Source organism: Phaethon aethereus (genome assembly GCF_964289735.1).
Source record: "Phaethon aethereus genome assembly, chromosome: 1".
Classification (NCBI taxonomy): domain Eukaryota; kingdom Metazoa; phylum Chordata; class Aves; order Phaethontiformes; family Phaethontidae; genus Phaethon; species Phaethon aethereus.
The window spans coordinates 87,517,650-87,539,570 of NC_138575.1; the positions used below are offsets into that span (position 1 = coordinate 87,517,650).

At 43.5% G+C, this 21,921-nt stretch overlaps 1 protein-coding gene across 1 annotated transcript in view; it reads left to right on the forward strand.

The window, feature by feature from the left end:
- CLCN1 (chloride voltage-gated channel 1) overlaps positions 1-21,921 on the forward strand; it is a gene marked incomplete at its 3' end in the record, with an annotated part of 52,252 nt that overhangs the window by 14,972 nt on the left and 15,359 nt on the right. The window contains exons 7-9 of the mRNA XM_082014291.1: positions 1,040-1,118; positions 3,925-4,050; positions 15,610-15,694. Of these exons, the coding sequence (XP_081870417.1) occupies positions 1,040-1,118; positions 3,925-4,050; positions 15,610-15,694 (290 nt within the window). The remainder of the gene's footprint in view (positions 1-1,039; positions 1,119-3,924; positions 4,051-15,609; positions 15,695-21,921) is intronic.

Below are 21,921 nucleotides of genomic sequence, written 5' to 3' on the forward strand. Positions count from 1 at the left end.
CCAGCATTGGAACAGGCTGCCCAGGGAGGTGGTGGAGTCACCATCCCTGGTAGATGTGGTGGACTTTGCAGTGTTAGGTTAACAGTTGGACTCGATGATCTTAAAGGTCTTTTCCAACCTATTCTATGAATCCCATCCCCATTCTGAACATGGTTACATCTTAAGGCCACAGAGGCACTAATATGGCCCAAAAGTTACCTAGGACAAAGCTGTGGAAAAGCACACATTGTTCTGAGTCAGGGAGTGGTCCATGGAAAAAGGGAAAGGGAAAGGGAAAGGGAAAGGGAAAGGGAAAGGGAAAGGGAAAGGGAAAGGGAAAGGGAAAGGGAAGGGAACCTATCATCTGCTCAACTTTCACTACTCTCAGGAATTTCAGGGACAAATCTTGGAGAAAGAATGGGAGAGCATTTTCTCCCTTTCAACAGTCCTATGTCTTCCAAAACTGCCTCAGGAGAGACTCTACCTTTTTTGCCTTCCATTTTCCTTCATTATCGTGATTATTTTCACCAGGACAGTACAATCCTTTACTAGGTGATCTGTTACCCACTCACCTACCAAAGGTGACAGGACCAGACAGCATCTCTCTGCACTCGGTTCTGGATATGCATGTGCTTTGTACACACAAACCCACAGGGTGGGTTTTTTGAGGCATGCTCTGGCACATGTGCATCCTGAGATTCCCTGCCTAAGTAAAAGCAGCACATACGTGCCCTCCACCGTCTGGAGGATTTTCCATGAGATATTTCTTCTACAGTGACAGAAATGTGCATGTTTCAATGAAAGATGAGAAGCTGCCTTCTCCATGTGTCCTGAAGATGTGACTTCAGGTATATGCCTGTCTTGTGCCAGGTCTTGTTCTTTGAATATTTTGAAGCCATCCAAAAGGGAGAAGTAAGATAATTAGAGCTGTAACTCTTAAAACTGGTGACAGAGCTATGTGACAGCATGTAGCCATACCTGCCAAATCTGTTACTTACTCTCTGCTTTCTTTCCTTCTTTCTTCTGTTTGTCTGTCCGTCTTTGTCTCTTTCACCAGTAGCAGCCATATTATTACACGGATGTCCTGACTGTGGGTTGCGCTGTGGGGGTCGGCTGCTGCTTTGGGACACCACTTGGAGGCAAGTGGCTGTTCTGTTTCCTTTTTTTCAGGTACCTAAATGCCCTCCTGCCTAATCCTATTCTTGTCTCCCCTTTTCCTGCACCACATTTTTGATCTTTCATCTACATTGAATAAAGAAGCTTACCTTTAATGTTACCAACCTCCACAGCATTTCTGACACAATCTTTTTTTCTAGTTATCTGTTGTCAGCCTTCTGGAGGCAAGAAGGAAAGGCTCTCTAGAACACTGGTCTCCAAACTGGGGTGTGCGAATCCCATGGGGTGCACAAGATGATCCATTGGGGTGTGGGAAGAAAATATTGGAATTTCTATTTTTTTAATCTAAAAAAAAGAAGAAATAAATATAGATTTACTAATATTCAGTACATGTATTGGCACTGGTGCCCTCAGTCTGTATGTTGGCTGGCCTCACATCCACTGCATGAGGTGTCCTGGCATTAGACTTGTTCACAACGCGGAGGGTAGACAGTGGTACCCTCACTCATTTGCTAGCTTTCAGCATATTGCAATGTATTGCAATCAATGTGTGCCCACCTAAGTGGATTTACAGGTTATATTATCTAGTGTTAACTAAACTAACCCTCACAAAAAGGACAAGTGGCTTAAAAGAATTCCTGCAAAGAAACTGTGTATTGAAGATAATACTAATAATGCAAGCATAGATGAATGACAAGAAAATGGTAGAGCTGACACTTCTGCTCCTAGTACAAGCTCTTAATCAGCCACAATAAAAGGTAAAAACAATGACAAGCTAACCATATCTGACAAGAAGTTGGAAAAAAAAAATTATCAGGCCATTTGAAGTATGGATTTACATCTGCTATCGTTAACGATGAACCTCACCCTAAGTGTATATTGTGCTTTGAGAAGTTAGCTAATGATGGTATGAAGCCATCAGAATGAGCAAGACATTTGCAAACCAAGCATCCAGAACATGAAGATAAACCTCTACAGTTTTTTTAGTGGTGTTTCAAGCTATGTCATATTCAATCCAGTACATTACAAAATGTCACTGAACTTAATGACAAATGTTTAGAAGCCTCCTTTGAGGTTTCTTACTTCATAGCAAAAGACAAAAAGCCACATACCACTGGGGAAACACTTGTTCTTCCTGCTATGGTAAAAATGTCTGCAATAATGCACAGAAAGCAATAGGTCAGCAAACTTCATTTGTCAGCAAACACTGTTGGAAGATGCATAGAAAACATTGCTCAAGATTTGAAGAGGCAAGTGTCAGTACAAATTACACAGTATGAGAGGCTTGCTGTGCAGCTGGGTGAAAGTACAGATGTTTCTAACATGTCTCAGCTTATGATATTTGCTAGCTTCTCTTTCAATAGTGAAATGCATTAAGAACCACTTTCTGCAAGCCACTAAAGGTAAGATCTACCAGAGAAACTATATTCTCAAAAGTAATTTACTTCTTTAATTAAAATGTTTTATGGAAAAGCTGTGCAAGTGTTACAGCTGGTGGAGCAGCTGCTTTGACTGACATGAGAAAAGGATTGCATGGTAAGGTTACATAGATAGCACCACACCTGAAAATCATTCACTGCGTTGTTCATAGGCAAGCTATTGCAGCAAAGAAATGGAAACCAGATGTGCACAAAGTGCTGCAGAATGTCACTGATGTGGTTAATTTCATAAAAACATGACCTTGAAACAGTAGAATCTTTACAATACTTTGTAATGAGATGGGCAGTGACCATGAAAATCCTTTGTACCATACAGAGATTTGCTAGTTATCTCATGGCAATGGGCTTTTAAAAGAGTTGTTGAATTTAAAGACCACTTACTTACACATTTTTATTTTAGAAAAAGTCAAGTGTTCTGAATTTGCTGATCTTTTCTGTGATGAAAAGTGCCTGTCAGTACCATGCTACCTAGCAGATATTTAAAAAAAAATAAACATACTTGATGTAGCCTGTCAAAGGTGAAAGTGATGTTCTAACAGTAGATGAGAAAGTAACTGCTTTTCAAAAGAAACTGTGGAGATTTTGTGAATTTGTTGCCAAATAAAATGTCAGTGTGTCACCTACAAAAACTCTCATACATGTACACTCTAAAAACTTGGAAACAGAACGGCTAACCTCTTTAAAAATCTTCCAAAGGAAGAGTTTCAGTGGGTTTTGAACCCATTTGTTAAAGTTATAAAAATTCAATACCTTATGATTAGTTTGCAAGAACAACTGATTGACATCAGGGAAGATGGAAATTTACTGTCCAAATTTCAACAAAAATCTTTGCATAAGTGGTGGATCATGATTTAGTAAGCACAGCAAATTATTCATGTCTTGCATTTGGATTTATGTCTCTTTGTGAGATACCTTTTTCAGCTATGACAGCTATTAAGAGGAAATATCAGAATAAACTGAACACAAACCCAGACCTTTTCTAGTCTGAACACTACAGAACACTGTATCACAAAGTGTTAAACCAAGATTTTAAAAATTAAGGAATATCAATATTTTTTGTGAGAACAAAAATTTTTTTGTTCCATTAACAAATAAAGCAAATTATTTAAAATTTTTTTAAATTTTATTTCATCTTTATCTCATCCTTCTTTAATTTCTATTTTTTGTGTATGTTTTATATTGTACATAATACATTAGTACAGTAGTACATGTATATAATTTTTAATAAATACACATGTATTGGGGGTACATGCTCAAAAATATTTTATTGATAGGCGTGTGCCATCAAAGAAGTTTGGAGACTGCTCTAAAAGGCTATTTAGAAGCCTCTCTCATGCTTCTAACATTACATTTCTGATTTTAACTTTGCTCCCTTTCCAACTCTTTCTAGGGGTCCTTTTCAGCATTGAGGTCACTTCTACATACTTTGCTGTGCGTAATTATTGGAGAGGTTTCTTTGCAGCTACCTTTAGTGCCTTCATTTTCCGAGTCCTTGCTGTTTGGAACAAGGATGCAGGTAAGCCAAGAACCATTCCCACTCTCTTTGTACAAAAGTTGCTCTATTAATTTATTATTTTCCATCTTCCTCAAAACCACAACATTGCCTGATGTTTGAAACTTCTGCCATGACATGTGACTTCCAGCAGTACAGAAAGAAAGAGAAAGGGAAGTATCCTATGTCATCAATTGTACAACCCAACCTATTCCTAGGCGTGCTGGGAATATGACTGAAAAATTACTGAATATGAGTCCTTGGCAAGTAAGAGGGCCCCTGAGGTGGGATTTTTGCCTCTACTCAGCATAATGTCAAGGCTGCAGACAAAGAAGTATCCAGTCACAGAGTATGTAATACATACTACAGTGTATGTTGCTGTAATCTGCTGCAAAAATAGCAATCAAATGCTATGGTCTGCTTTGGTCATATCTTGCTAGAAGCATAAGTGATGATAATAGTCTAGAAAATCAAGATGATAAAGTGATTAGGAGGCTACACGACTAGTAGGGTGTGACTGAAGGTCCTGAAAAAATAACTGTCTCAAGTAACTGAAAAGCATGAGTGCAACATTTGTGCAGACAGAAATAGCACAGAACAAGCTTGTTCAGGATAGCTTTAGCAGGACTACAAGTGTGATAACAGTGACTTTCCATTTGTGGACACTGAAATTTTAAGGGACCAGCTGTATCAGCTGAATGTTCACAAGTCCATGGGGCCTGATGGGATTTATCCAGGAGTACTGAAGGATCTAGCAGATGTTACAGCAGAAAGACTCTCGATCGCCTACAAAAGGTTGTGAGAGTCTGGGGAGGTCCCTGCTGATTGGAAGCTAGCCAATATAATTCCAGTTTACAAAAAGGACAGTGAGGGAAGACCCAGGGAACTAGAGACTTGCTAGTCTAACCTCAGTACCCAGAAAACCATGGAGATGATACTGAATACTATTGAAAGGCATGTAAAAAATAACGCAATCATCAGGCACAGTCAACATGGGTTCACAAAGGGCAAGTCCTGTCTAGCTAATTTGATAGCCTTCTATTACAAGGTTGCCCACCTAGTGGATGAAGGGAAGGCAGTAGATGTATTTTTTCTGGATTTTAGTAAGGATTTCCTGTTCCTCACAGTATCTTTCTGGACGAGTTGTCCAACTGTGGAATGAGCAGGTACACGGTGCACTGTGTGAAGAATTGGCTGAATGTCAGGGCTCAAAGTGTTGCAGTGAATGGGGCTACATCTGGCTGGCAGCCAGTCACCAACAGTGTTCCTTGGGGAATTCTAGGGCCAGTTCTTTTCAATATTTTTACCAGTGATCTGGACATAGGAGTTGAATGCACCATTAGCAAGTTTGCTGATGATCCCAAACTGGGAGGTGCTGTTGACTCTCTTGAGGGAGGGATCTAGAAAGATTGGAAGATTGGACAGTCATCGATGGCTGAAATTTAACAAGAACAAATGCTGGACTCTGCACTTGGGATGTAGGAATGCCAAACACAAGTATAAAGTGGGGGCAGGAGTGGCTGGAGAGCCGACCTGCAGAAAGGAATGTGGGGGTGCTGGTCAACAGCAGCCTCAGTATGAGTCAGCAGTGTGCCCTGGCAGCCAAGAGGGTAAACCATGGTCTGAGGTGCATCAAACACAGTATAACCAGTGAGTCAAAAGAGGTCATTATCCCTCTGTATTCAGTGTTGGTGTGGCCCCACCTTGAATACTGTGTGCCATTCTGGGCCCCACAATTTAAGAAGAGTGTAAAGGTCTTTGAACGCGTCTAAAGGAGCAAAACAAAGCTGGTGAAAGGGCTGGAAGGCATGTCCTATAAGGAATAGCCAAAGACACTGGGTCTGTCCAGTTTGGAGAAAAGGAGGCTGAGAGGCAACCTCATTGCTCTGTACAGCTTCCTGAGGAGGGGAAGTGAATAGGAAGGTGCTGATCTCTTCTCCCTGGTATCCAGTGATAAGATGGGCGGGAATGGTTCAAAGATGCACAAGGGAAGGTTTAGACTGGACATTAGGAAGCATTTCTTTACTGAGAGGATAGTCAAACACTTGAACAGGCTTCCTAGAGAGGTCATCAATGTCCCAAGCCTGTCAGTGTTTAAGAGGCATTTGGACAATATCCTTAATAACATGCTTTAACTTGGTCAGCCCTTAACTGGTCATTGGTCAGGCAGTTGGACTAGATTATCATTATAGGACCCTTCCAACTGAAATAGTCAATTCTATTAGACTATCTATCTATATAACTAAAGGGTGTTCCTCTAAGAGGCTGACATGGCCAACAGCGCAGCTGAAGTGCCTCTACAACCAATGCACCCAGCATGGGCAACAAACAGGAGGAGCTGGAAGTCACCGTGCTGCTTGAAAGCTATGACCTGGTTGCCGTTACTGAAACTTGGTGGGACGAATCCCACGACTGGAGTGTGGCTATCGGTGGCTACAGACTGTTCAGAAGGGACAAGTGAGGAAGGAAGGGTGGAGGCGTTGCCCTCTATGTCAAGAAAGGGATAGGGCACAGAGAACTGTCTCTGAGGAATAGCCACAAGCAGGTTGAAAGCTTATGGGTAAGAATCAGAGACCGAGGCAACAAAAGGAACCTTGTGGTTGGTGTCTACTACAGGCCGCTCAATCAAGGGGAGTCTATTGACAAAGCCTTCTCACTCCAGCTACAGGAGGCATTGTGCTCACAGGCTCTTGTCCTGCTGAGGGACTTCAACCACCCTGATGTCTGCTGGAAAAGTAGCACGGTGAGCTGTAGACAATCCAGGAGACTCCTGGAGTGCATGGAGGGTAACTTCCTGTGCCAGGTAATAGGAAGCCCTACCAGAGGCAATGCAATACTGGACCTATTGGTCACCAACACATGAGCTACTTGGCGACGTCAAGATTGGAGGCAGCCTGGGCTGCAGTGATCATGCGCTGGTGGAGTTTGCAGTCCTGAGGGACAGGGGGCAAGCAAAGAGTAAAGTCAGGACCCTGAATTTCCTAAAGGAAAGCAAACTTTCAGTTCTTCAAGGAGTTAGTCAATAGGACTCCCTGGGAATCTTCCTTCAGGGACAAGGGAGCAGAACAGAGCTGGCAGATGTTTAAGGATGCATTCCATAGAACACAAGAGCTCTCAATCCCCAGGTATAAGAAACCAGGAAAGGGAGGCATGAGAACAGCATGGCTGAGTGGAGACCTGCTGGGCAAACTAAAGGGCAAGAAGGAAATGCACAGGCAGTGGAAGCAGGGACAGGTATCCTGGGATGAGTACAGGGATGCCGTCTGGTTATGTAGGGATGAGGTCAGAAGGGCCAAGGTACGGCTAAAGCTGAACTTGTCAAGGGATGCAGAGAATAATAAGAAGGTCTTCTATAGGTATGTCAGCCAGAAAAGGAAGGTCAAAGAAAGCGTACCCCTCTTGATGAGCAAGACTGGCAAACTGGTAACAATGGATGAGGAGAAGGCTGAGGTACTGAATGACTTCTTTGGCTCAATCTCCACTGTCAGTGTCTCTTCACACATCTCTCAAGTGGATGGACTGCAAGAAGGGGACTGGAGGAGCAAAGTCCCTCCCACAGTAAGAGAAGATCAGGTTTGAGACCACCTGAGGAACCTGAACATGCACAAGTCTATAGGCCCTGATGAGATGCATCCCAGAGTCCTGAGGGAATTGGCTGATGTAGTTGCCAAGCCGGTCTCCTTGAAATTTGAAAAGTCACGGCAGTCAGGTAAAGTCCCTGGAGACAGGAAAAAGGGAAATATTGCACGCATTTTTATAAAAGGATAGGAAGGAGGACCCTGGGAACTACCGACCTGTCAGATGCACCTCTGTGCCTGGGAAGATCATGGAAGAGAGCCTCCTCGAAGCTATGCTAAGGCACATGGAGGACAGGAAGGTGATTAGCCAGCCAGCTAAAGACAGCCAGCATGGCTTTACCAAGGGCAAGTCCTGCCTGACCAACCTAATGGTCTTCTATTATGGAGTAATCACATCAGTGGACAAAGGGAAGAGCTACTGATGTCGTCTATCTGGACAAGGCCTTTGACACAGTTCCCCACAACATCCTAAATGGATGAGATGTGGATTTGATGGGTGGAGTGTTGGGTGGATGAGGAACTAGTTGTATGGTCGCATCCAGAGGGTAGTGGTCAACAGCTCAATGTCCAGATGGAGATCGGTGACAAGCGGTGTCCCTCAGGGGTCCATACTGGGACCAGTACTCTTTAATATCTTCATCAAGGACATAGACAGTGGGATGAAGTGCACTCTCAGCAAGTCTGCAGATGACACCAAGCTGAGTGGTGCAGTTGACATGCCTGAGAGGCGGGATGCCATCCAGAGGGACCTGGACAAGCTCCAGGAATGGGCCCCTGAGAACCTCATGAGGTTCAACAAGGTCAAGTGCAGGGTCCTGCACCTGGGTCGAGGCAACCCCCAGTATCAATACAGACTGGGGGATGAAGGGATTGAGAGCAGCCCTGACAAGAAGGATTTGGGGGTACTGGTGGATGAAAAGCTGGACATGTGCCAGTAATGTGTGCTCGCAGCCCAAAGGGCCAACCATATCCTGGGCTGCATCAAAAGAAGCGTGGCCAGCAGGTTGAGGGAAGTGATTCCGCCCCTCTACTCCACTCCAGTGAGATCCCAGCTGGAGTACTGCATCCAGCTCTGGAGCCTTCAGCACAGAAAAGAGACATGGACTTGTTAGAGAGGGTCCAGAGGACCACAGAAACGATCAGAGGGATGGAACACCTCTCCTATGAGGACAAGCTGAGAGAGTTGAGGGTGTTCAGCCTTGAGAAGAGAAGGCTCCAGGGAGACCTTATTGCAAACTTCCAGTACTTAAAAGGGGCTTATAAGAAAGATGGGGACAGATATTTTAGCAGGGCCTATAGCGATAAGACAAAGGGTAATGGTTTTAAACTGAAAGAGGGCAGATTTAGAGGATATTAGGAAGAAATTTTTCACAATGAGGGAGGTTAAACACTGTCACAGATTGCCCAGAGAGGTGGTAGATGCCCCATCCCTGGAAAAATTCCAGGTCAGGTTGGGCAGGACTCTGAGCAACCTGATAGTTGAAGATGTCCCTTGCAGGGTTGTTGGACTAGCTGACCTTTAGAGGTTCCTTCCAACTCAAACAATTCTATGAATCTATGAATCTACCCTATTCTATACTGTTCAAGATACTGTGGGAGTGGCAGAAGACTGCCATTTCTTTATAAACTTATTGCTTATAATGTCTTTAGCTTTTATTCTTGGAGTTATATCTGTTTGATCAATCTGAGCTCCATGTGGGCTGTTCCCTTAAAACTGCAATAACTTATGTCTCTCTCACCTTAACAGAGTTGGGGGTTTTTTGTACTAAAACATTATTTGGCTTGAATATTCTCTTGAATGTAGAAAGTGGCTGCACTTTCTACTTGAATGTAGAAAGTGACTACATCTTTGTCTGTGAAACACTACCTCATATTGAGGGGTATTCAACCATCATATCTGTCACAAAACCCACATCTTTCTGTTCTTTCAAGAGGAAAATATAAGAAATTCAAAGACAGATGACAGGAGGTAATCTTCAATCCTTTATCTACTTAGCTCCCTTGCTGATTTCTGAAATTGTTAGAAATTAGCTTAATCCTGAAACATCTTAATTGCTGTCCCTTCTTCAAAATAATCCAGACAGCTTTAATATCCACATTAATGGCTGTTTACATTCTGCTTCATTGACTGTCTGGATTAAAAATTCCCATGATCAAATTGTCTATGAAAAATAATTTGTTTGCATAGTTCTGAATTTTCTTTGTCTGTGTTGCCAGTCTCCTCATCCTTGTATTAAGGAACGAGAAACTTTTGTCTAGCTAGGTCATTCATTACTTTATGATCCTTTATCATGCCTGCTCTAACTAACTTATCTTTCATGTCTTTCCTTGCTCATTCCATTCTGAAAGTTATAAGCCCAGTCTTTGTTCATACAAACTTGAGAAATCACCTGCCTGGATTGTGGAAACTCATTGATGTCTGAAGTCATTTATCTCACAGTCCTGTAAATAGTGGTCCCAAGTGAGACCTTTTGAGCTCTCCTGGACCGCAGCAGGCTGCGACCAGCACCTCCCTCCGGGTGGGATGCCTCTCAGAGTCCGTGAACCCTCAAGTTCACGATCAACTCAGAGGCTCGACTGTGCACTCGTTGAGCGACGCAACGCATTCGATGTGAGTATTTGACAAATTCAAGGGCGATGTTTAATAGGTACCTTTGTACATATCTATCTCAGAATCACAAAATCACAGAATCACTAGGTTGGAAAGGACCTTCAAGATCATCAAGTCCAACCATTAATCCAGGGCCACCATGTTCCCTAAACCATGTCTTGAAGCGCCACATCCACATGTTTTTTGAACACTTCCAGAGATGGCAACTGCCCACCACCTCCCTGGGCAGCCTGTTCCAATGCCTGACCACTCTCTCAGTGAAGAAATTTTTCCTAATATCCAATCTAAACCTCCCCTGGCACAACTTGAGGCCATGTCCTCTCGTCCTATCACTGGTTACTTGGGAGAAGAGACCAGCGCCCTTGTCGCCACAATCCCCTTTCAGGTAGTTGTAGAGAGCGATAAGGTCTCCCCTCAGCCTCCTCTTCTCCAGACTAAACAACCCCACTTCCCTCAGCTGCTCTTCATAAGACTTGTGCTCCAGACCCCTCACCAGCTTTGTTGCCCTTCTCTGGACACACTCCTCAGCATCCTTCTTGTAGTGAAGGGCCCAAAACTGAACACAGTATTCAAGGTGCAGCCTCACCAGTGCCGAGTACAGGGGCACTATCACTTCCCTGCTTCTGCTGACCACACTATTTCTGATACAGGCCAGGACGCTGTTGGCCTTCTTGGCCACCTGGGCTCACTGCTGGCTCGTGTTCAGATGGCTGTCAACCAGCACACACAGGTCCCTTTCCGCTGGGCAGCTCTCCAGCCACTCCTCCCGAAGCCTGTAGCATTGCATGGGGTTGTTGTGGCCGAAGTGCAGGACACGGCACTTGGCCTTATTAAACTGCATACAGTTGACCTCTGCCCATCAATCCAGCCTGTCCAGATCCCTCTGCAGAGCCTTCCTACCCTCCAGCAGATCAACACTCCCACCCAACTTGGTGTCATCTGCAAACTTACTGAGGGAGCACTCGATCCCCTCATCTAGATCTTCTATAAAGATATTGAACAAGACCGGCCCCAGAACCGAGCCCTGGGGAACACCGCTTGTGACTGGCCGCCAACCAGATTTAACACCATTCACCACAATTCTCTGGGCTCAGCCATCCAGCCAGTTTTTCACCCAGCGAAGAGTAAACCTGTCTGAGCCACGAGTTGCTTGTTTCTCCATTAGAATGCTGTGGGAGATGGTGTCAAAGGCTTTACTAAAGTCCAGGTAGACAACATCCACAGTCTCCCTCATCCGCTAGGCGGGTCACCTGGTCATAGAAGGAGATCAGGTTGGTCAAGCAATCTCCTTTCAATCTCCTTTCTCTAGATTTCTTTATGTGTCTCTATTTCTACACCTATATGTGTGTGTGATTAAGAAATCTTAATAAGTTTAAGTTGATTATGCTGCTAAGTTTTATATAATTTGATACTGTGATTTCTCTCAATATCGTTAGTGAATTTGATTGCTGTTATTTTGTATTATATTGTTGCCGTCCTAAAGTTACACCAAGAACAATATGTATCACTACACCAGAATCCCTGATACCCTATCCCTTTAGTCATAAACTGTTGACCAAGTCTGGTGCTAGGGGTGGATTTCGGTCCACTCTGAACCTCGTGACTCAACGGGAGGGTCTCCCCTACTTTCTCTCCTCAATACACACATTAATTCAATTTGATCCACGAGTAAATCCTTCCAATTTAATTGTAATTTGGTTTCTCTCTGTTTTCCATGTTGAATAAATAATAGGGTGGGCCTTGGCATTGAATTCTGTTAAGTCACGCTTTTTACAAATTTATATTAAAATAATTTGTTTTCTGATATTTTTAGTCATGATTCTTTAAGCAGCCTAAATTATTCATTCGTGATACACAGTTAGGAAAACGGTAAAAAGACCATTTTCTTAGAGCTGTCTACACTCATCCAACTCTCTTTCTTGGGATTAGATTAATGTATTAAATTACATTCCTTTCTAATGTACAGATTTTGCTGTCTTCCTAAGAAAATTCGTAATCACAGAAGCATAGAAAGTTTGGAAGAGACCCCAGGAGCTCTCTACTCCAAATTCCAAACTCACCTCTGCCAAAAGAAGCATTTGTTCATTATATGTGGACAAAATTCCCTAGTGGGAATTACCTGTCTGTCTTTCACTGTGTCTTTACAACTTCTCCATGAGGTAGGGGGACTGCTGTTAGAATCCCCTTGGGCCTTCTCATTTCCAGGCTGAGTAGAGCTAGTTCCTGCAGCTTCTCCCTGTGCCCTGGACCATCTTGGGGCTCACCACTGGACTCTCTCCTGTTCTGTAACATTTTGTTTGTACTGGGGTTTCTAGTGGATTCTTCTTTCTTTGTACTAGTTTTTCTGTGGCTTCTGCAGTGCCATATAGAAGAAAATAATCACCTCTGTCAGCCGTCTTGTTGTGCTTTTGCTGATGTGGCCCAGTATGCGGTTAGCTTTCATTGCCACAAGGGCACATATTAAGCATCATCTCCACCAGGACCCACTGGCATGAGAGCAGAGCTTTTCCTGTTCACTAGGCCACCAGACTGTACCTACACACCTGCCATTCCAGATGCAGAACTAAATTTTTGTCTTTGTTGAATCTATGATGTTCCTACTGGTCAGGTCCTCCAGTTTGTGGAGGCTGTTCTGAACAAAGCCCTCCAGGTAACAAACCACCCCCTTCTCTCCCTTGCCCATTCATAATGGTCAGAGTGATATTCATCCTGTCATCCAGGACATTGATGCAGATGTTAAACAGAATCAGCTCCAGTATTGACCTCTGAAGAAATCCATTCAACACCACAGGGCCCCAAGACAACAATTAGCAACATTTCTTACATGTGTACTATAGCATATATCATTACATGTTTAACATGATAAACTTACTTTTTTTTCTCTCTCTGGGCTAGCTTCTGATCCATGGTAATATCTTCCCTTTTGCTGTTTGATCAGTGGACCACTACATGAAGCTCCACAGCCTCATGTGGGACCTTCTCAAGAATCTAAATAAAAACTATTGCCCTTAATCTGTTTTTGTGTTTTGTTAAAAAACTCCACATGACAAAGTTTTTATTCATTTGAATTACCCTTCTTGGTTTTTTCCTTGGCTTTGAGGCTCAAAATAGTTATTTCCAGGGTTGTACTTACTTTTAAAATCTATATGTATTTAACCAACTTGCCAGGTGCTAATGCACAACTCTCTTTGTACTTTATCACATTGCTCCACAACCTTCTTAAACATACAAGCTACTCATCAGTTTCCCCTTCAGTCCCCAGAAGCCCCGATGCTCATTAGAGAAGGTGAATTATTTTTTTAAATAACTCATCCAGCTGATTCTTCATCTGCCTCAGATCTTAATGCCTTTTAAGTCCGCAGATAATGTAACACCTCTTTTATTGTCATTTTTTACCTCCAAGCTGTATCATTGCTACCAGGAAGTAGAAGGTAGGGAAGCAATCACATCAGAGTAGAGAGGTGCAAATAAGTTGTGTCTCACCAAAATTATTTTGTTTCTTATACTCACAAAATCTTTGCTGGCTTCTGGATACTGATGGCTTTGCTGGCTGGATTTACACATTATCTGTACTTTCCAAATAACATCTGGACCATTCTGGTTGACTTCTGCAATTTAGGACCCTATTTGCTAATTACAGAAGACTGGAGTTCTGCAGTTTGTGGGATTTCTGTTTTACCATGTACTGAACCTTTACCTTACTTGCCATAGCATTTTACACCTTGTCTTCCTCCTGCTCTTTCTGATCACTTCTAAACATGGCTCAGTGGTATTTTAAAGTTCAAAGCTTTTTAAAATAGACTTTCCTATTAACTAGACTTTCTCATTTCTTTTTACTTCTCTTAACTTTCACCTTGTAAGAGTTGGACAGCTACTCTAAACTAATAGAGTTTGTAGCCAATGGAGAGAAAAAGGCTTAGTCATGCAGTTTCAGGATAGCTTAGTCACTCAGGGAAGAGGATGAATTTAGGTGGGTTGGATCTTTCTGTAGGAATCTCTTTCTGTCTTGTGGGAATAGAGAGGGAACCTAGAAAGAGACAAAGTGTTGTGACTGTTTCCCTTTGCCCTGGTCATCTTTGCCGCCCTGTGGCAAAACTCATTGAAAGTGAGCCCTACTACACATTTAATGCACTGTCACTTAGTGGCTTGGACTATCTGTTTCCTAAAACTAAATTGAGATGATCCCTTTCTTGGACTGATCTAACAAAAAAGAGGACATCCTGCTTTTCATCATCTTCACTCCCTGACTCTTCTTCCACCCCTCCCTTGTACCACCTCTGTGTGCTTCGGAGCCCGCCATTCAACTCACTTCCCTGGCAGAGGGGCCAATCCAGGAAGAGAGCAGCTGGGTTTTCTGGTAGGTTTTGATGAGGTGAAAGAACTCATGATGAGTTTTGATGAGGTGAAAGAACGGCAGGGGAGAATAGTGCAGCTGGGAGAGAAGAAAAGGGGTAAAAACAGAGAGAGTAAGATCTTCCCATTTTGGATAGCAGCATGCTGTTAGACAGGCTTAGCTATCTTAGGTAATGTAAACACAGAGTTCTGATTAAATCATTGCTATAAACCTGGTCCTGTCTCACCAATTAACAAGTAATTACTGTCTCCTGTAATTATCAGGTAATGCTAGATTTGCACTGCTTCTTTTCTTTCCTCATTGTGCAAATAATTCCTTCATCCAGGGCAAGCAGAGATTTATAGCCATCCTTATTCAGCTGCATTTCCACACTGCACTAGATTGGTAATTTGTACTTGGCCTGTTGGCATACAGGTATTTATTGTTTCCACACAATTAGGTACCTCCAGGTAAAAGTAGGACAGGTTTCAACATCTGAGTCATTTTAGCAGTGCAACACTACCAGGAGAGGTGAGCTGGAGAAGATGGGGCATAGCTGATCTTTTCCATCTCTGATTTCTAAGACTTTCATTCTTTTGGTACCAGTCAAAAATTTTGCAGATACAGCTTCAGAGAGGATCTGAGTTTTGTTTCTAGAAGGCAATCACAACTGCGCATGACAGAGCTTCTCCAGGTCCCTGCTCGGGCAAAGAGAGTTTTGAGAGTCAGGGAATACAGTGAGAAGAGTTTTTATTTCCTAAAGAATGGATGATAGAAGAAAGAAAAGCAAGCCCTTCAAAAATCTGGGATTGTAGCTAAAAAAAAAAACATATTCTCTGAAAACAAACCTGTACCATCTAGAGTGCGAGGGTTGCAAGTGCTCAAAAATAGGCATTACTAAAATCGGAGCAGTCTGACAACCTGTAATATTGTATATAATGCCATGAAACCACACAAGAGCATGCATGTAACTAGTTCCCCTGTCCCTACCCCTAGTTTTTATAGCATTCAACTTCTCACTTCATTATTCCCTTTCCTCCTCTGCCTTTCTTCTCTCACAGTTACCATCACAGCTTTGTTCAGAACAAACTTTCGCATGGATTTCCCCTTTGATCTGCAAGAGCTGCCAGCATTTGCTGTAATAGGGTAAGTTCCCAGGAGCCCGGCTCCTTGCACTACAAAGGTTATCATGTGAACTCTGTTAGGAATTCTTTTGCAAAACAGTTACAGCTCTTTTAAAAATTTTGATTGTCACAATTAAGACCTCTGCTTGTTGGGATTCCTCCATCAGAAATGATGCCTCTGTAACACAATGGGTAAGGAAGGAAATGTGGGTATTACCAAGTTGTTTGTTATTTCCTTTCCCTATGTCTTTTTCAGAAATTAAGTTCTAGGAAAAAAATATAAGTCTAACTTCTTCTAAGTTCTGAGTGTAGATTTACTGAATGGCCCTTTAACCATGTTGATGGCATCCCCAAATGAACAAGTATGGCCTTTTCACTTAACAGAAATGGGACAGAAGATTTAACCAGGAATTTTCCCTTTTACAAAGTCAGAATGGTTATCATTTTTAAGAGAGATTGGTACACTCAACAAGTGTGGCAAGGGTAGCTGAACCATAATTGGATCCAGTGAGAAAAACAGTTATTTTATTAAGATGAATGTCAGTTTTACCTTATTTATGGAGATATATGAGGAAGTTGAGAGGCTGAGGACTATCAGGGACTGTGAGAGGGAGATAGATTAGTGGAGCCACACCCTGCCATCCCTGAGGCAGCGGCTCCACAAGCAGCAGAGTATCTCCTACCCTCTTGCTGCCGTGCAGAAGAAAGGCACCTAAGAGATGAGGGAGAATGGAAACAGGTCCCTGCTCGGGGTGGCAGGAGAATTCCCCCCCCCAGCCTTTCTCACCATCCCAGCTGCCCTTACACAACAGATATGGGGCTCTGGAACTTGAGGGCCAGGCACATGAACACCTTGATGAAAGTCCATCCAGGGGGTTGCCTAGGGTTAGTCAGTCAGCCCCACGCATCGAGAGTTCCTCTGTTAAGAAAAAAAGGAGGGTAACTGTCATAGATGACTCCCTTTCTGAGGGGTACCAAGGGCCCAATATGCCGACCAGACCCAACCCACAGGGAAGTCTGCTGCCTCCCTGGGGCCTGGGTGAGAGATGTCACTAGGAAACTCCCTGGTCTGGTTCGGCCCACCGATTACTACCCACTGTTGGTCATGCAGGTTGGCAATGATGAGGTTGCTCAAAGAAGTCTAAAAGCAATTAAAAGGGACTTCAGAGCATTGGGGCGACTGGTTGATGGAGCAGGAGCACAGGTAGTGTTTTTGTCAATCCCTTCAGTGGCAGGGAGGAACGCTGAAAGGAATAGGAAAACACACCTGATCAACACGTGGCTCAGAGGCTGGTGCCATTGGCAGAATTTTGGGGTTTTTGACCATGGAGCGGTTCACACAGCACCAGGCCTCCTGGCAGCAGATGGAGTGCAACTGTCTCCAAGGGGGAAGAGGATTCTTGCTTACGAGTTGGCAGGCCTCATACGGAGGGCTTTAAACTGGATTCAAAGGGGGAAGGGGATAAACCCAGGCTCACTAGAGATGAGCCTAGGGGTGGTGTGCCAGAGTTGGGGGTGAAATCAACAGCCCAGCTCAAGTGCATCTACACCAATGCACGTAGCGTGGGCAGCAAACAGGAGGAGCTGGAAGCCATTGTGCAGTGGGACAGCTATGACTTAGTTGCCATCACAGAAACATGGTGGGATGACTTTCATGACTAGAGTGCTGCAATGGATGGCTATAAGCTCTTCGGAAGGGATAGGCAAGGAAGGAGAGGTGATAGGGTGGCTCTTTATGGTAGGGAGTGTTTTGATTGTATAGAAATCAACAACTGTGATAACCAAGTCGAGTGCTTATTGGTAAGGATGAGGGGAAAGGCCAACAAGGCAGATATTCTGCTGGGAGTCTGTTACTGGTCTGGTCACCCAGCCACAACTAAGAGGTAAATGAAGCATTCTACAAGTGACTGGCAGAAGTCTCACAATCGGAGCCCTTGTTCTTGTAGGGGACTTCAGTTTACCAGACATCTGCTGGAAGTATAACACATCAGAAAGGAAACAGTCTAGGAGGTTCCTGGAGTGTGTGGAAGATAACTTGCTAACACAGCTGGTAAGTGAGCCTACCAGGGGAGGTGCCTCGCTTGACCTACTGTTTATGAACAGAGAGGACTGGTGGAGATGTGGAGATCAGAGATCATCTTAGGCTTAGTGACCATGAAATGATAGAATTCTTGATTCTTGATGAAGTAAGGAGAGGGGTCAGCAAAACCACTACCATGGACTTCCGGAGGGCAGACTTTAGCCTGTTCAGGTCACTGGTTGAGAGAGTCCTTTGGGACACAGTCCTGAAGGGCAAAAGGGTCCAGGAAGACTGGACAGTCTTCAAGAAGGAAATCTTAAAGGTGCAGGAGCAGGTGGTCCCCATGTGCCATAAGACGAGCTGCCAGAGAAAGTGACCGGCCTGGCTGAACAGGGAGCTTTTGCTGGGACTCAGGGACAAGAGGAGATTTTATCACCTTTGGAAGAAGGGGAACGCAACTCAAGAAGAGTACAAGGATCTCGTTAGGTCATGCAGAGAGAAAATTAGAAAGGCAAAAACCCAGCTAGAACTCAATCTGGCCACGGTCATAAGGGACAACAAAAAGTGTTTTTACAAATATATTAACAACAAAAAGAGAGCCAAGGAGAATCTCCATGCTTTATTGGATATGGGAGGGAACATTGTCACCAAGGATGAGGAAAAGGCTGAGGTACTTAATGCCTTCTTTGCCTCAGTGTTTAATAGCCAGACTAAGTATCCTCAGGGTATTCAGCTCCCTGAGCTGGAAGACAGGGATGGAGAGCAGAATAAACTCCCCATAATCCAGGAGGAAGCAGTTAACAACCTGCTATGTCATCTGGACACCCACAAGTCTATGGGGCTGGATGGAATCCATCCAAGAGTGCTGAGAGAGCTGGTGGAAGAGCTTGCCAAGCCACCCTCCGTCGTTTATCAGCAGTTCTGGTTAACAGGGGAGGTCCCAGACGACTGGAGGCTTGCCAATGTGACGCCCATCTACAGAAGGGCCAGAAGGAGGATCCCAGGAACTACAGGCCAGTCAGCCTGACCTCGGTACCGGGCAAGATTATGGAGAGGTTCTCTTTTGAGGGTGCTCACAGGGCGTGAGCAGTACAACCAAGGGATCAGGCCCAGCCAGCATGGGTTCATGAAAGGCAGGTCCTGCTTGACCAACTTGGTCTCCTTCTATGACCAGGTGACCCACCTAGTGGATGAGGGAAAGGCTGTGGATGTTGTCTACCTGGACTTTAGTAAAGCCTTTGACACCATCTCCCACAGCATTCTAATGGAGAAACTGGTGGCTTGTGGCTTAGACAGGTGTACTCTTCACTGGGTACAGAACTGGCTGGATGGCTGAGCCCAGAGAGTTGTGGTGAACGGCGTTAAATCCGGCTGGCAGCTGGTCACTAGTGGTGTTCCCCAGGGCTCAGTTTTGGGGCCGGTCTTGTTCAATATCTTTATCGAAGATCTAGATGAGGGGATCGAGTGCTCCCTCAGTAAGTTTACAGACGACACCAAGTTGGGTGGGAGTGTTGATCTGCTGGAGGGTAGGAGGGCTCTGCAGAGGGATCTGGACAGGCTGGATCAATGGGCTGAGGCGAACTGTATGAGGTTTAATGAGGCCAAGTGCCGTGTCCTGCACTTTGGCCACAACAACCCCATGCAATGCTACAGGCTTCGGGAGGAGTGGCTGGAGAGCTGCCCAGCGGAAAGGGACCTGTGTGTGCTGGTTGACAGCCATCTGAACACGAGCCAGCAGTGAGCCCAGGTGGCCAAGAAGGCCAACAGCGTCCTGGCCTGTATCAGAAATAGTGTGGCCATCAGGAGTAGGGAAGTGATAGTGCCCCTGTACTCAGCACTGGTGAGGCCGCACCTCGAATCCTGTGTTCAGTTTTGGGCCCCTTACTACAAGAAGGACGTTGAGTTGCTAGTCTATGTCCAAAGAAAGTCAGTGAAGCTCGTGAGGGGTCTGGAGCATAAGTCTTACAAGGAGCAGCTGAAGGAACTGTGGTTGTTTAGTCTGGAGAAGAGTAGGCTGAGGGGAGACCTCATCGCTCTCTACAACTACCTGAAAGGGGATTGTGGCAAGGTGGGTGTTCGTCTCTTCTCCCAAGTAACTAGCGATAGGACGAGAGGAAATGGCCTCAAGTTGTGCCAGGGGCGGTTTAGACTAGATATTAGGAAAGATTTCTTTACTGAGAGAGTGGTTAAGCATTGGAACAGGCTTGAGGGTTGGTGGAGTGGAGGTGATGAAGGACTGGCCTTGAACAGGCCCGGGGAGGTGGTGGAGTCACCATCACTGGGAGTATTAAAAAAATGTGTAGACGTAGCACTTCAGGACATGTGGTGGTGTTGGGTTGATAGTTGGACTTGATGACCTTAAAGGTCTTTTCCAACCTTAATGATTCTGTGAGTCTGTGGTTCTGTGATATCTGAGTTGGTTTCATTTGTGGAGGAAATTTTGGGAAAAGAAAGAATAAACTTAAGAAAACTAAGAAGAGAATTGGGAGATAATAGAGAAAAACTGAGTTTGGAATTGCTGTGAGGAAAAGTATTGGGTTAGAGATTCAGAGAGGCTCCAGGGAAATTACTGCAGAGCAGTAGTGAATGGAATACGCTCCAGGAACAAATACCTGTGCTGGCATTGTTGAACATACTCTGTTGCATGACCTTAAACCAACACCAGAAATATAATTGAAGTTTTCCAGCTCCTTCTAGTAGGCTGCTCTCATATTCGTTTACTTGAATATGAACTGAAGTGTGACTTTTTGAAGACATCAAATAAGTTGAAAATCTATGAATATACAGGAGATTTTGGTAGTAATATGTATCTACTTTGTTCTTCTCCTTAAATAGATTTGCATGGTGAACTTGGGGAAATATATTTGTTTAGACTGGCAAGGACAAAGGTAATCCTTATGATTTACAGCTGATAGAATGCAAAACTTCTCGTCATTCTATTTTGAATGGAGCTGGCACAGTTGTTTTTTTGCAGTACTACACATAGGCTAGGAAAGGAGTATATGACCACTGTGAAATGCTTTCAAATGCTTGGGTGTCCAGTTTGGTAGTTTAAAAAAAAGAAAGCTAAAGACTTGGATAGGCTTGAACAAAGACCTGATGCTAACTTGCAATACTCCAAATTCAAAGTTGAACTCTTTCTATCCAACATATATCTTCAATTTCAGGTAGGACAAAAAAACTTAGCCAGCACAAGCACTATCAACAGGTAGATCTTGTTCTTCTGTGTTAGTGAATGTTGTTAATTTGCAAAAGGTATACAGGAGGAGCACTTCTATTTTATTGACAAACTGATAGGCAGGAACGGAGGGATCTATCTTTTTAATATAAATTATTGTAAAGAAATTCAGTTCACTGTGCAGCCCTTAGGCTTATATTGCCTAAGGAACTGGTCTAATTTAACAGTAGTGCTAAACAGTACTGACTTAAAATATTTGAGAGAATCTCATTGGATATGTTTCTCTGTGAACAGCTTTATATTTAGTTTAAACTTGTTTCTATGCAAATTTTTAAATTATCAAGCAGGATTTTTTCAACATACAACTTTTTAAGTAAGCTAAATTAATCTTTGCATGAGATTTACCAATGGCCTGCATAACATAGAACAGGAAAATTCCATTAATTTTAAAAATTAGTAGAACGAAAATGTTATCTGTTTATCCTCAGTATTCCGTGGTTAATTATTTGCCACATAAAATAATACTTCCCCTTTCCAATTCTAAATGCACTCTTTTTGCACTTTTTTTTTTTTTTTTTTTAAACTTTGAGTATCAGAGCCTGTTTATCTAGGTCCGATTAAGCTGGAGAACACAAGGATCAAGGCCAGTCCTTAGACAACTATACTTTTTTGGCTTTATTAGGATGAGGAATATAGCTTAAGTGATTAGGATCATAAAGGTGATATACTTTGCTTTAGGCACAAGAGTTGCTATTACTTTTAATATTTGATGTAGGTATATAATTTTTCTGAATCAGAGATAAACTCCCTCCATTTTTACTTTTTCCTGTTCCAACCTGATGTCTAAGTTCTGACAATACTGGTCTTTGCTCAGTTGCTCTTCTCCAGCCCCACTGAGATCTGTCAGTCCTTTTTTATAGATTATTTTAATAGGTTATTTTATAAGTTTTTATAGATGAGATTTCCCCCTTTAAGTGCGAGAAAACGTAAGTGGTAAAATGGCAGTGTATGTGACAAAGAGGTCCAAAATAATCTTTCCACTTTCATCAGG